General features: G+C 42.0%; 1 protein-coding gene across 1 annotated transcript in view; it reads left to right on the forward strand.

The window, feature by feature from the left end:
- The window catches only part of ANAPC4 (anaphase promoting complex subunit 4), a 28603-nt gene extending 25992 nt beyond the window's left edge, over window positions 1-2611 (forward strand). The window contains exons 26-28 of the mRNA XM_006260432.4: window positions 257-424; window positions 1110-1233; window positions 1740-2611. Of these exons, the coding sequence (XP_006260494.2) occupies window positions 257-424; window positions 1110-1233; window positions 1740-1949 (502 nt within the window). The 3' untranslated portion in view covers window positions 1950-2611. The remainder of the gene's footprint in view (window positions 1-256; window positions 425-1109; window positions 1234-1739) is intronic.
- Window positions 2612-15773: the final 13162 nt, after the last annotated feature.

Here is a 15773-nt window from a genome sequence, read left to right on the forward strand (position 1 = left end):
GACTAAACAGTAGGCTAGCCAATTCTAAATCTTTCTGTAACTATGAAGAATATTAAATGTAATGAGCATTCTGCAACAGGAGTCAGCAACCTTTTGGGAGTTAAATTAGGGTAGCTTGCTCTAAAGGCAGGATGTTACTTTCAACCCAGCTGCCACCTCTCTCGCTGCCACCAACTGTAAATACTGTAAAAAGCTATTTATACTTTTTGTAAGGCATGATGGAATACAATTAAACACAGCATCACTTCTGTTATAGGTTCTACAGTTGTTTAGATGCCCATTTTTATGATGATGAAACTGTAACTGTAGTTCTTAAGGAAAATGCTGAGCAAGAGGGGAAAGAGAGAATCTTGGCTCAGTTGCCTTTATCTTCAGTGTACACTGAGGACCAAGAAAGGGGATTCAGCTGGGATCTAAGCAAAAGGTATTGCATTACTTTTATTAATTCCATGAAAATGCAGAACTGAAAAGTAGAATTAACTAACATTTCAGCCATAATTATCTGAATATAAAAATAGAATACAATTGCTTAAATATTGTCTAAAAATAAAAAGGGTTATATTTACAGGTTTACAGTATGCACATTTTAAAGACAAGACTTTCTTTTGGGAAGGAAGCAGGTTATGTTTGATTATAACTTCCAAATCAGTTTTTCAGTCTGTTTTATGTGTTTGTGTGTTCTTATCTGCTCTTGTGACATGTGGGTGCCAATTTGAGAATGCTTTAAGGAAGCAAGAACTTTTTCCACTTATGAATATAAGGGCTATAGTTTTTCTACTCCTAACAGTTCTAGAGGCTCTTGAACAGGAGTGGGTACACTAAATTTGCAATGGCACTGATAGCAACAGGATAATATAAAGTTGAGAAAGATTTCTTGCTTATTCTCCCAGCGGTTGCCCACTGAATATCATCCACATCTGGTGAATGGAACAGAATGAAATAATCCGTAAAACAACTTAATTCGTGCCTTTCTATATTTCTATTGATATAATAGCAGATAAGAGAAATATTGGAGGGAACTACAGAAAAATCATATATCATTGGACAAATCTAGTATTTATGCAGTAAGAAAATTATGGTCTAAAATGTTTTTTCCTTGACACACTTAGGTTAGATGAACAATGTGATGATATTTCTACATGTACTGTCTTTTTGGAGAGTCAGTGGAGAGTACTGGAGAATATGAAAGCCCAGTATGTTGCTGTAAACGGCATTAGAAAAGTTTCTTGTGTGGTAAGTACCACATTTAGAGAGAGCATGGAATTCTTTTAGATAATTTTTTTTTGCTTGTTATGACTAAAGAAATTGATACTATATTTTTTTGTTGATTTGACTTGAAAAAAATATCAATGTCCTCTGTACTGCAACAAAATCATTAGAAGAGGTAACGATAATTTTTCTCCAGTCCATGATGCAGAAAGTTTATTAGAATATTTGTGACTTCTGTTTTAAAAAAAATGAGAGGGAGGGATGAATAGGCTTGTGTAGACATACTTACCTTGCTTTAAATCAGTAACATGCATGAAGTAGCAGAAATTTTAAAACAAGTTTACTTCAACTTTTTACTCTGGTACCTGAGGACTCAATTTAAAAGAAAATGTAGCTTTTGGTAAACATTAATTTTAAAAGCATGACCCACATCTTCAAGACATTTGTATCGTGTGTGTGTGTGTGTGTGTGTGTTTGTGTGTGATAACACATACTTTTTTGTTAATGAAAAGTTTTAAATATTTTTATAGCTAAGTTCAAATCTTCGTCATGTGAGAGTGTTTGAGATGGATGTAGAAGATGATGGAGAAGCAGAGGAAGAGGAGGAGGAGGAAACTACTCAAACAGGAGGTGGAGAACATGAGCTGAATCAGTCAACAGATAACCAAGACAATGTGTGTGGCGGTTCTGCTGAACTGGCAGAAGAAACAGGAGAACTTGAAACAAACTTGGATTCTTGACCTAATCCTTGATATTGGTACAAAGACGTAGGAGCAACATCTCTAGTTTCAAACAAGTGATACTTTTTCTTTATACTGTATCCATGTATTGAGCATGTGAATCTTGTGGATATTTAGAATACACTACTTGACTCCCTAGACAGAGCCATTTCTTTTTTTTTCAGTTCCACCTATTGAATGCTCCTTCTCTTAAAATTTTAAACAAACAGTATTTTTTTCTGAAGTAATGCAGTGTGGGTGGGTGGGAAGGAAGTGAGCCTGGAAACCACCTCAGGTACAGCTACCCTGTTGAGTATGAAAAATGTATCTGCCTTCAGGTAAGGGTCAAGTTTTCATGCATTTAAACCAGGCGTCTGTTTAATATTCCTGTCAAAATTTAGAGTTGCATGTGCTCTGTAAATTTGGACTCCACAGACATAGATTTGCTTGGTAATGCAAACTTGTAGAAAGATTAATCTAGCTGTAAACACTTGGCATACATTTTTAAACCTTCTTTGGGTTACCAAGAACATAAAATCAAAACCCTCACCAACTACTTAGGGTCTTAAGACTGTGTGTGTGTATATATCTAGACACAGAAGTATATAGTTCTGAAAATCCCCTTTTCTTGTACTTAATGTTGTAAAATTATAAAATTGCAGAGAATATATTTTCTATTCTGATATCTGTTTATGTGTCCCACAGTTTTCATCAGTTTTACCATGTTCATTTTCTTTACTAATTTATATGTATTTTAGAAATGTTACAGTGCTAACTGATGAAAGCTAAAACCTTTTAAAATGTGAAATTTGTGCCTCCTGCTGACTAATTTTACTTCATTTTTATAAGTGTAGTTCAGCTCTTTGAAATAACAGTTTTGCTAAATACTTAACCCTCCCTTAGAGCGGTAAAACTGTGAACTTGAGATGGTAAAAAGCTCTTTAGGTAGATCTGCTTCTGCATTTCTTTCAGTTAAAATACCTAAAACTTAGAGCTGTTCTAAACCTCTCCTCTTTATCTGCATGATGCTCTGAACTGAGTCTAGAAGTTCATGTTCTCCATGATAGTAATATGTTAATTTAAAAGTTGACCCTCCTCATCTGCTGTATAATTTTTAGTTTTAAAGTTTCTGAATTCTTTCATACAAAAAGAGCTTCATTTACATGAACTGGTATGATTTGAGCTCCTCAAAAATCACATTATAACTGGATGGAAGGAGATAATAAGTGGGCTAGTTAAGAGGCACAGGATGTGTCCCTTAGGGAAGGACACAGGGAGATGTAGGCAGACTCCCTCCACCTCTTCTCTTAAAAACCTCCTTGGAGAAAAGAGAGTTACAGGGAGGATGAACCTCAGTAAAGGGAGTGGAAGAAACTAGTAATTCACAAAGCACTAACAGAAGGCCTTTGGCCAGACTGGACTGATTGCACCCGATCCCGTCCAATCTTGGAAGCTAAGCAGTCCCAGACCCAGCTAATAACCGGATGGGAGGCCACCTGGCCTTTGGACGGATGAGAATAAGATGGGATTCAATACTGGCAAGTGCAGGGTACTGCACCTAGGGATAAATAACCAGCAGCATACCTACAGGCTGGGGAACTCCCCTCTCTAGCATAGAGGCAAAAATGGATCTTGGGAGTCATTATAGACTTCAAGATGAACATGAGCCACCAATGTGGGGATGCAGTCAGGAAGGCTAATTGCACCTCGTCATGCATCCCACACGTGCATCATGAGCAGGTGCAAGGAGGTGATCCTCCCTCTCTATGCGACACTGGTCAGACCGCAGTTAGAGTACTGTGTCCAGTTCTGGGTGCTGCACTGTAGGAGGGATGTGGATAGCATTGAGAGGTTTCAGAGGAGTGCCACCCGCATGATCAGGGGACAGCAGGGCAGGCCCTACGAGGAGAGGCTATGAGACCTGAACCTGTTCAGCCTCCACAAGAGAAGGCTGAGAGGGGATCTGGTGGCTGTCTATAAACTGGCCAAGGGTGACCAGCAGGCAATGAGAGAGTCCCTGTTCCCCCGAGCACTACTGGGAGTAACAAGGAATAACGGCCATAAGTTGACTGAGAGTAGATTCAGGCTAGACATCAGGAAGCACTGCTTCACAGTCAGTCAGGGCGGCTAGGATCTGGAACCAGCTTCCAAGGGAAGTGGTGCTCACTTCTACCCTGGGGGTCTTCAAAAGGAGGCTAGATAATCACCTAGTCGGGGTCTTTTGACCTCACCATTCATTCCTGCCCAGGGCAGGGGGTCGGACTTGATGATCTGCGCGGGTCCCTTCCGACCCTACCAACTATGAAACTAAGGGAAGCAAAGGGGAGAGGAGCGAGTTAGACAGAAAGGGCATTACGGAGCTGAGAACGCTAGGTCTGTGAGGTGTGTTTAATTATACTCCTCTTTAATACTTCCCTGGGGTGATGTAGTAAGGTAATCATATCCAAGAGAGCCACATGGGAACTAGACAGTTCCACAAGAGAGACTTTTGGTCCTAGCAAATGGCTGATTTAAGATCAGTACTTGACTTCTGGCAGAAATGATGCCTGGCATTCTCCTTTCCCCCAGGGGGCACCAAAGGGCTGCTGCTGTGTTTGGCAAGCTGCTGCTTGTGAGGATGCGAGCACTCTTGCGGTGTGCCCACAAGGCCTTCGGGTGGGAACACTAACATTATTGCCTCAGGTGAGATGAGAATCCAGTGCAGCAAGACAAAGGGTATTCATGGGAGGACCAAAGTAGCAGCAGCCCTCGCCTCCTATGCTGTCTCCTTGAACTTAAGGCAGGTCAAGTAAGGGCTGGTTAGATGGAACAGTAGCAAAAGTGCCCAGCCCTGTGTGTAAAAGCAGTCCAAGTATATGAGCAGGCAGCCAGGGCTCGAGCTGAAAAGGGACTCATGCAGGGCAGTGCCTGACTTCTGGGTGCCATGCTGCCCTGTGGGCTCTCCAGCCTGCATGGATTAGTGTGGGCATGTTTGGCCCTCACAGAAACATGCTGACAGATACCAGTAAGATGAGTGTGGAAATGCTGAAGTGAAAGTAGGCTTAAGCCCCAACCGTCAGTGGTATTTAGGCCCTGAAGTCCAGGCCAGAGAGGGCCCTGTCTTTGTCACAATGAGCGACCAATCCCACTGTACGCAGTAGCTCTGTGGTCAGGGCTACTACTACACGCGGTTCATGTCTGACTTGGAGTTAGGGGGCATTTTGCCATTTATACAAACACACACCCAGTGCTCTGCGGCGCAAACGTGTACAAATGGCATGGAATGCAATAGGATCCATTTATGGTACATCAGGACTACTGGGTAATATGGGTTTGGGTGTGATGTTAGGGAAGAAAAAGAGAGAGGATATTTTAAAACTCATTACAATCGATACAAGATTCTCTGATAGCTGGACCTCAGAAACCATAGACCAACAGATCTGTTAACAAGTAGTATACTCATGCTTAGGAGTCTACCTAACTCAAGGAGGCAACCACCTGATTTTGCAGGGAGATCTTGGGGCTGGGTACCATTTTCACAGCCTGAATGGGGTGAGGAACCCCCATGCCTCTCTTTGGCTGAAGGGCCCTGGTGGTCCTGCCGACAGTTGCCAGATGGCTTGAAACCAGGCTTAATTACCCTGATTAAGCCATTAATCCAAATTTAGTAATGTATAGATTAATGGCTTCCCTGGGCTTAATCAGGATAATTAAATCACAGTTTAGGGCCAGCCCCAAGCAAGCAGATGCACTGGACTCTGCAGACCCCCAGCCCAGCTCCTTGCCATCAGTGGGTGCTCACACACCTCAGGGCCAACGTTAGGAATGGGTCTAGGGCTGTGCTGCCCCCGGCTCCTTCTCCGTTGGCCCTGAAAGACGTGTGCACCCCCGAGCAGCGAGGAGCCAGGATGTGGCTCTGTGGATCCCAGCACAGTCACTTACAGCCTCCTAGCTGCCTACCACAGCTGGCCCAGGCAGCCCCTACTGCCAGCCATGGAGCCCAGGCTGCTTATAGCCTCTCTGTTGCCTGCTGTGAGCCCTACCCCATGCTCTAAGACTGTAGGGCTTCTCTCTGCTTACCCGTAAGTTTTCACGGTGCCTGCCATTTTTCTCAGAAAACATCTGATTACTCATTTTCTGCACAAATCACATAATTGTGCTTTTGGTAAGACCCTATTCATGCTTACGCTCTCTATATTTAGCCTGTAAGCTCATTTGATTATGTTTTACTTTTAATTGAATGTTTCACATTATTGCAGTCTCACAGAGTTGAGCTGGAATTGGCTCTGAAAGAGTCAAAGCAGCAGTGTTGAAAGAAAAAAAAAAAAGGCAAAAAACAATCAGAGAATCTTTATTAGGTAAGTTGTAATACTTAATTAAAATTTCCATGTAGCTATAGCAGACTTAAAGAATAACATATCATTAAGAATAATACATCACCTAAACAAAATACAGTTGATTAGGCCGTTGGGTAATTCAAGCACTGAACAGATAAGAGTGGAATCTGATAACATGCTAAGATGTATTTCAAGCCAAAGATCCCATTTTAATGCTGCTATATCCCCATTTATGTTACATGGCCTACTGCATTAAATCTATCAACACATGCCAATATACGTTAAGAATAAAAACAGGAAAAGGTGGGGGGAAACAAGCTATGTTTTAAACCACGCCAGCTGCATTTTTATATATGCATTTATTTATTTACCAAAGACATCTCAAATCAGTTCTTAAATTTCTCTTATCCTAAAATTGAAATATTCTTGCTTCTTCAACTTTGCTTTCTTATTCAACCTAACTCCTTTAGCTTTACTAAACCTGTACTCTATAAATCATTTAAGTTAAACTTAAAATTTGACTTCTCTTAAACTTGCTTGGGCAACAGTGTATAATTCCTAACATGAACAGCTGGATTCCACTCCTTCAGTAGAGGTGGCCTTTTGGAGACTTGGATTCCTTCTCTTTCCCTACAGATTTAAAATGAATTGGGTAAGATCAAGGGTGAGCTCCTATATAAAGAAGTCCTGTAATGAATGCATAGGCCTGTCCTAGGATGCACTCAAAACAGCCTTTACCTTGTTAACAACCACAGATAAGAAGGTAGGGCAAAGGTTTGGCTATTCTGGTAACTTATTTATTTTAGACCAAATGGATGAATAACCTACAGTTTCCTTAGGTTAACTCAAAAAGCAGCTGCTTAAAATGCTTCAGTAAAATGAAAAATAAACTTTCTCTCTTGGATATGGAATAAGCAGAATTTCTATTTACTGGTTTGTGGGGACTTAGATCTGAAGCACATGATAAAGTTTTTCACTTTTTTCTTTTAGAAATATATGAAATATCTTGCTTTTCTAGAGTGTAACAGTGTCGGTGTTTCCTGCTTTTAGTTAGTCCTCAGAACGCTGGGAGATGGAAGAGAGGTTTGGGATTTGCAGCATTTTGATGCAGTATTATTAAAATATGACTTGTTAATTGTTTTCAAGTATACTGCTGATTAGATCATTTATTTTGGAATGTATGTGCAATTAACATGCATTTTTTCTGATAGTTTTAAGAAAAGTATCAAGATAAAAGGGAGAGCTGGTGAAGTGAAGCAGATAAGAGGTAAAATATGTAAATTGGTCTATCTTCTAAGGTTTACTTCAATATGCATTAATCATATGAGATCCTTAAGTTATACTATATAATCAAGATAGATGTATGTAAAATCTCATGGAAAGAGTGTTAGATTAAAAATAATTGTTCAGGTGTAGATGGCCAAATCCTGTTTTCCCGTTTCTCACTCTTAGAGTGTACAGGTAAATTAAACATTTTAAAGATATATTTTGCTTCACCTTAGCTGTGATTGTATTTCACTGGTTAGTGTTCACTAATCTTTGCTATCCATCAAGGAAGGGGAAGGTTTATTATTCTTCATTTCACTGAAATATTTTAAACAGCTGCTCTTTGAGTTAACCTAAGGAAACTGTAGGTTATTCATCCATTTGTTCTAAACTAAATAAGTTAACAGAATAGCCAAACCTTTTCCCTACCATCTTATCAAGGAAGGATGGATAGGGATGCAGTGGAAACAGTGAGAGATGGCTAGAAATCTGACGCTTTAGATTGCTGTTGGAAAAATGAAAAGTATTTTGGGCAAGAGAGGATAATAAAATGAAACTGGAGACCAGGAATATGAAGCAAAGCTTGTTAATGATGCATTCAGTGAGAGAGAGAAGTGTTGTCCAAGGTTGTTTTTTCTTAGGGTTTTTTTATAGTACCTATTGGTTTCTAAAGCTTAGATCCACAAAGGGAATTTCTAGCTCTTAGGCATCCAGCTCTTTGAAATTAGTTCACAAAACCCTGTTTTTAGGCACCTTAGTTCTGCTATACAGTTGTAACCCTTCTGCCATGCTCTGGTGGCACTATAAGGGTAGGATTCAAGTTTTGGAGGTTTTGGTTTGAGCATCCATCTAGAAACTTGGGAAAAATCTACCTTCCTGGAGTTCCTAAACGAGTAACTTCCACACTCCCAAGCAATCTTGTACAAATGCAACTGTTTATTTAAAGGTAAATTAAATAATTAAGCCTTATCCAACCTCCCCCTTTAAATATTATGTTTACTATATACCCCAAAATATCAAATTTGCAACCAAAACGCTGGCTTGCATCTATAGATGCTTCTCAAGCAAATCCCGGGATGTCATTCTCCCCTTGTACTCGGCCTTAATGAGGCCGCAGCTGGAGTACTGCGTCCAGTTTTGGGCTTCACAATTCAAAAAGGATGTGGAGAAGCTTGAGAGAGTCCAGAGAAGAGCCACGTGCATGATCAGAGGTCAGGGAAGCAGACCCTACGATGACAGGCTGAGAGCCCTGGGGCTCTTTAGCCTGGAAAAGTGCAGGCTCAGGGGTGATCTGATGGCCACCTACAAGTTTATCAGGGGTGACCACCAGTATCTGGGGGAACGTTTGTTCACCAGAGCGCCCCAAGGGATGACGAGGTTGAATGGTCATAAACTACTACAAGACCGTTTCAGGCTGGACATAAGGAAGAATTTCTTTACTGTCCGAGCCCCCAAGGTCTGGAACAGCCTGCCACCGGAGGTGGTTCAAGCGCCTTCATTGAACACCTTCAAGAGCAAACTGGATGCTTATCTTGCTAGGATCCTATGACCCCAGCTGACTTCCTGCCCTTTGGGCAGGGGGCTGGACTCGATGATCTTCCAAGGTCCCTTCCAGCCCTAATGTCTATGAAATCTATGAAATAACACTCCATATAAAAAACAAAACAAACAAACAAAAAAAACCTACTCCAAATGGTAAACTCACCCCACATGACAAATCCCCTGTATCTTTAGGTTTCAGTTTTAGAACTCTCCACCCTGGAATCTCTACCTTGCCCAGGGTGGTGGAGGTGTTGGGGATGAGAAGATAAGAGTCTCCCTCTGGATTGCCAGATGGAGATCCTGTAACTATCCACATGCCACCTCTTAGGATTGCCTGCTGCAGCTGCTTTGGTGTTGCTGCTCTGCTGCAACACCAAGAGGTTGCGGCCACCAGCACTTAAGTGCTACCACTACTGGAAGGGCACAAACAAGCTTTTTTACCTGCATACCAAATAAGAGCATGCAAGTTTCAGAACACAACAGTGGAACAGAGCTCTAGTACCAGAGCACATGATCCAAAACATTTATTTTTATATATATATATATATATATATATATATATATATATATATGCAGGTCTACAGTATGAATAGAGTTCAGAATGGGTTTTCCAACAGCCAGCACAGTGAACAGAAGGATGCTTGAAACAGCTCACAAAAACGTTGAGTAAAGTAGTGTGTGAAATACTGTTTCTCTCGCAGAATTGGGCACCTGGGTAGGAGTTGAATTTGCAACTGTCTGTTATATAGAAGTCACCACTTATGCTTCCAGCCTTGTTTTTAAATGAAAGTAGCTATGGCTGCTGCACTATGGGGACAACTCAGTACTGTTAGTATGTGACTGGTAAGTGTTGTCAGAGCATAATTATCACATTGTGTCCTTGTGGGAACACATGGCCTGTGAATAACCAGTGAGAGACAGGGTTTGAGATGAGCAGTAGCCCTCTTAACTGGCAGTGTCTGTGTAGAAGCTGTCTCAGTAGTAGCACTCCTAAGTGCTCACGGAACTTTTTTGACCAAAACTTAGGTGCCTAAATTTTGAATATTTTGTGAATCATTCACTTGGATTTGGTGCTTCAGTTCTGCTCAAATGGCACTTTAGTTGCCCAAGTCCTTTCTCAGATTTGGCATGATATTTTAAATGAGTGAATCCCTACAGGTCAAATTCCATCTTCAATTACACCTGCAAAATCTCACTAAGGATACCTGTGTGTAACTGGAAGCAGAATGTCCTTAAATCCCCTCATCTTTATGACAGCAATCTACAGATTATTTCATTTTAGTTGCACCTAGCTAGTTTATCAGCCTAGGTTCTCTCCAGTGTCAGGTAGGCAGTACTTGTTGCTATACAGAGTCAAGCACACAATAACTTGTAATAAAACTGAACAAAATAAACAGTTTGCTAATCTCTTTATTATCTCATATCCTGTATCAATGTCCAGACTGCAATGAAAATATAGAGGTAAAACAGCAGACCTATGTAAATCTCTCTAAATTTAAAAGGCTTCTAAAATATTGAGCTACCATTATAACAAATGATCACTAACACCTTTAGTCCCCGAGTACACATTCTGCTTCCAGTTTTCTACCTTTGCAGATTAGGCCATGTGTTTTCCTGCACGCAGATACTCTGTGCAATTTATTGAGGCTTAAGAGCTGACAGGCCCTCACACGAAGCTTGTCTGTCATTTTACCCTAGATATTTTGTCATATCTAATGGGCCATTATTTAATATTTATTATATTGCAGAAGCACCCAGAGTGGTTTCAGTGTTGTGTGGGCAAATGGGAAGACACTGTCATGGAAATCTTATAAAAGCCAAAAAAAAATCAAATGTAGGGTGGTGGAAAGGGATTTAAAAAACAAGCAAAGTATGTAGTGCTTTAAGCACTAGTGCAAGTGAGTAACTTTGCAGAGGAGATTACTTCTGTTTTCTTTTGTAGAAACCAGTCATGTGAGTAATTTTGCTTTAGTGTGCAAGTGTGTTTCCAAGATTGGATCTAAAGAGATCAGTGTCATAAATGGTATGAGTCTACTGGCCCTGAGAGGGCTTTGCTTTTATTATCTATCTAACCATTTCCACTGTCTTGCTAACTCCTATCAATACTGGGGTTTTTTCTTTAAGGAAAGCACATATGCAGGAGGTTCTCTCAGCTCTGCTTGTTGTGTACTTCTCAAATAGGTAGTATGTTTTGATTACAACTAGTGTAAGCCAGAAACTAGTAAAAGAAACACGTAGGACCTTGGAGTAGCCCAGTCTGGTACGCATACTTTAACAGGCCCTCACACGAGGCATGCATTGCCATTTTTTAAATGTAGCTGGAAGAAGAGGAAGTAGGTAGTGATGGTAAAATTCACTAAAATGTACTATTAATCCCCACATCCACCCCATTAAATAATAATACGTGAAATCCATGAAACCTCAAATTAAGTAGGTCCCTATCTATTATGTAAAAGGTTGGCACCATCTCCTCTTTCAGCACATTTTAAAAAGAAGACATTCTGCGCATCTACATGTGCCAAAATAAGATGCTTTAGCCTGATTTGAAGGCACATTAAGGGTACATGTCTACTCATGTGTGCCCTTAATGCACCTTAAAAATGGCAATTTAAAGCTATTTGCACCTAAACTTCATACCTGCAAAAGCGAAAATTTAGGTGTGAATAGCTAAAGCGCTTTAATGCACATACAGACATGTTAAGATGCATTAACACTGCATGTGGACTGACGTGGGACTAACTTTATCCCCACATCAGTGCGTACATGTAGCACTAATGCACTTCAAAGCATGCACGTGTAGACACAAGTCTAAATCACCTTTATGCACATTAAGCTAATGCGTATTAAATTTAGGCACACCTAAATGCAAATGTAGACATGCCCAGTAGTCCTATTCACTTCTTTCCAAGAACAGGTGCAGTTGTCTACTCTTATGAGAGGATCCTGGGCTCTGGGACTGGAGTGGACAGAGGTGCCTCCCTTCAGCTTCAATTAAGATGCTACAGCTCTGGAGACAGGCAGTGTTTGAAGCATTCCCCCCTCACTATTTCCCACTGATGACTCCTGATCCTACTGTGAAACATTTAACTGCCCATGTACTATCCAGGAAGCCCAAGCACCTAACTCTGAGCTCTGGATTTTACTCTAGGGACAAAAGGCCTAAACATTAGGGGTGCCTATACACATGCTCTGCCTCATTCTGATTAGAGTACATTGGAGCAGACTTAGAACACTCCAGTGTGCTGCAGCGTCTCATGTATTCAGCGTCCCACATCTCAAAATAGTGGCAGAGTTCTTTAAATAAAACTTGTCGAATTACCTTTAGTTAAAGTGCCCCCACCACCATTTTGAGATGTGGGATGTTGAATAAAGAAGAGGCTGTGGTGTTTTAATTACAGCAGCTCCTGAGAGTTGCTCTAATTAAACCCCCCACCCCTACCCCCACCCTGGAGCATGTGTATAGGCACCCTATATTTTTGCAGTACCCCACAAGCAGATGCCTAAATCCATCTTGGCTAAAGTTTGAAAATAATTCAGTATAATTCAAATTTTATGATGTATGTAACTACTGTTCCACATTTCTCTTGTTTGGACTTGGGACTACATGTTATAGTTTGAAAGCCTGGGCACTGTTGGAGGTATTATGAAAACATGGTTACAATTTGCTGAGAAAATTCCAAAAAAGATATTTAAAAACCATGGTAGTGTTGCAGTGATGTTGTAGTCCTGATGATCCAGGAATAACGTAATAAGGAAGAGTTTTTTTCTGGGTGATAGCTTTTATTGGACCAACTGCATAATTGGGGTGGACATAGACAAGCTTTCTGGTCTCACAGTACCTTCCTCAGGTTTCTGTGAAAAAAGCAGACACTTTCTCTCCCAGACTATCTGTAAGGGCACTGTAATGCCAGAAAGCAATTGGTCTATGCAACAATAGCGGCCACACAAAATTTTGCCCCTCACATGTGAAAACTATATAATTTGTTGAAAAGTTTGAAAGCAGCTCAGTGACTGTTAGAAAATTGGTTTATGGGATGCACCCAAAGAGTGGTAGTGGATGGGTTGGTTTCTACCTGAAGAAATGTGGGCAGCGGAGTCCCCCAAGGCTCTGTCCTGGGACTGGTACTATTCAATATCTTCGTTAGTGACATGGACGAGGGAGTAGAAAGCACCCTCTCCAAGTTTGCTGTCGACACCCAACTGTGGGGGGAGGTATACAAACTAGATGGCAGGGAGTGAATCCAGGCTGATTTGGACAGGCTGGGGAAATGGACTGAACAGAATAGGATGCAGTTGAACAAGGATAAGTGTCATGTGTTGCACCTGGGGAGGAAGAATCATCAAAACTCCTGCAGCCTGGGAGGTACCACTCTAAGTAGCAAAACTGCGGAAAGGGATCTTGGAGTCATAGTCAACTCCAAAATGAGCATGCGTCACCAGCATGACGAGGTAACAAGTAAAGCTACCGCACCCTTTCTTGCATAAGCAGGTGCATCACAAACGGGTCTAGGGACATGATACTTCCGCTTTATGTGGCATTGATCAGACCGCAGCTGGAGTACTGCGTCCAGTTTTGGGCACTGCACTTGAGGAGGGATGTGGATGGCCTGGAGAGGGCTCAGAGGAGGGCCACTAATCTGGTTAAAGGCCTACAGAAAAAAACCTTATGCGGACCAATTGGGAGACCTGAACCTTTTCAGCCTCCACAAGAGGCTGAGAGGTGATCTCATGGTCACCTACAAACTCATTGTGGGGGGCAGCAAGAAATAGGGGATACAGTGTTTACCAGGGCGCCTGTTGGGGTAACTAGAAATAATGGCGACATGCTGGAAGAGAGCAAATTCAGATTGGACATCAGGAAAAAAATTCTTTACAGTGAGGGTTGCCAAAATATGGAATAAGCTTCCAAGGGAGGTGGTGCTGTCCCCTTCCTTGGAGGTGTTTAAAAGGAGATTGGACAGATACCTGGCTGGGGTCATGTGACCCCAGCACTCATTCCTGCCCAGGGCAGGGGGTCAGACTTGATGATCTAATAGGTCCCTTCCGACCCTAACATCTATGAAATCTATGAAATATCACCCTTTAAAATGTAACTTGTTTAATACATAAATAGTGCCATTGTTTATGTTAGACTACTATTAAGCAGCAAAAAAGATCTACACCAATGACCATCAACCTTTTAACAAGCTGCAGGCCAGATCCAACCAACTGCCATATGTTGCCAAACCCTAATCTGTACAATTGCTTCTGTTGCCCTGTATTCAGAAAAAAATACTATTTCTACATCTTGACATTTTCATAGACAGCACAATAGATGGCCATCCCATCTCGAGGAAGGGTAGCAAAATGCTGCAGCAACCCCCTTGGCTCAGCAGGGAACTTGAGGACCTCCTTCCCCTCAAAAGAGATTTATAAAGGATGGAAGGCTGGAATTACCGCCAAGGAGGAGTACTCAGCACTGGTCTGTACCTGCTCCGTACCTGCAGGGAGCGGATCAGGAAAGCCAAGGCTGCAACTGAGCTCCATCTGGCTTTACATAACAAGGATAACAAAAAATCCTTTTTCAAATATGTAGGGAGTCAGAAAAAAGCAAGGGTAACATTGGACCCCTGCTGAACCAAATAGGACAGCTGGTAACTGATACCCATGTAAAGGCCAATCTGCTTAATGGGTACTTCACCTCGGTCTTCATCAATCCAGTGGGACTGCCCTGCCTAGCAAGATGCAGGACGGCCAGGGGGAGGGTGTATTTATACCCAGGATTGGTGTTGATTGAGTAAAGGATCACCTTGAGAGGCTGGACACCTTCAAGTCAGCTGGTCCTGACAGATTACACTCTAGAGTACTCGAGGAGCTGACAGCTGTCATAGCCCAATCATTGGCAAAAATATTTGAAAACTCATGGTGCTCAGGTGAAGTACCTGAGGACTGGAAGAAAGCCAATGTGGTACCCATCTTCAAGAAGGGGCGGAAAGTAGATCCCAGGAATTACAGGCCAATCAGCTTGACCTCAATCCCTGGTAAGATTCTGAAGAAAATTCTCAAGGAGATGCTTCTGGATAACCTGGTGGAGGGCAGCATCCCGAGGGACAGCCAGCACGGGTTTGTCGCGAGTAGGTCTTGCCTGACCAATCTCATCTCCTTCTATGAGCAGGGAACCTATCACCTGGACAAGGGAGAAGAGATTGACGTCATATATCTGGACTTTAAGAAAGCCTTTGATCTGGTGCCCCATGACCTCCTCATGGAAAAATTGGCCAACTGTGGCCTCAGCTATACCACAGTCCGATGGCTGGGAAATTGGCTCTGAGGTTGGACCCAGAGAGTAGTGGTCGATGGTAGCAAATCATTATGGCGCTCCATGACCAGTAGCATCCCCCAAGGCTCTGTCCTTGGACCAGTTCTCTTCAACATCTTTATCAACGATGTGGACATTGGAGTCAGAGGTGTACTGGCTAAGTTCGCCAATGACACTAAACTTTGGGGCATAGCGTCCACACCTGAGGACAGGCTAGTGGTCCAGGCTGACTTGGATAAACTTAGTAAGTGGGCGGATACAAACATGATGACGTTCAATACCGATACATGTAAGGTACTCCACCTCAGGGGGGAAAAACCTGCAGCATACTTATAGGCTCAGCAGTGCTACACTTGCTAGCACCACTGCTGAAAGAGACTTGGAGTCATGACTGACCACAAGATGAACATGAGCCACCAATGC

Source organism: Alligator mississippiensis, chromosome 2 (assembly GCF_030867095.1).
Source record: "Alligator mississippiensis isolate rAllMis1 chromosome 2, rAllMis1, whole genome shotgun sequence".
NCBI classification, from domain to species: Eukaryota; Metazoa; Chordata; order Crocodylia; family Alligatoridae; genus Alligator; species Alligator mississippiensis.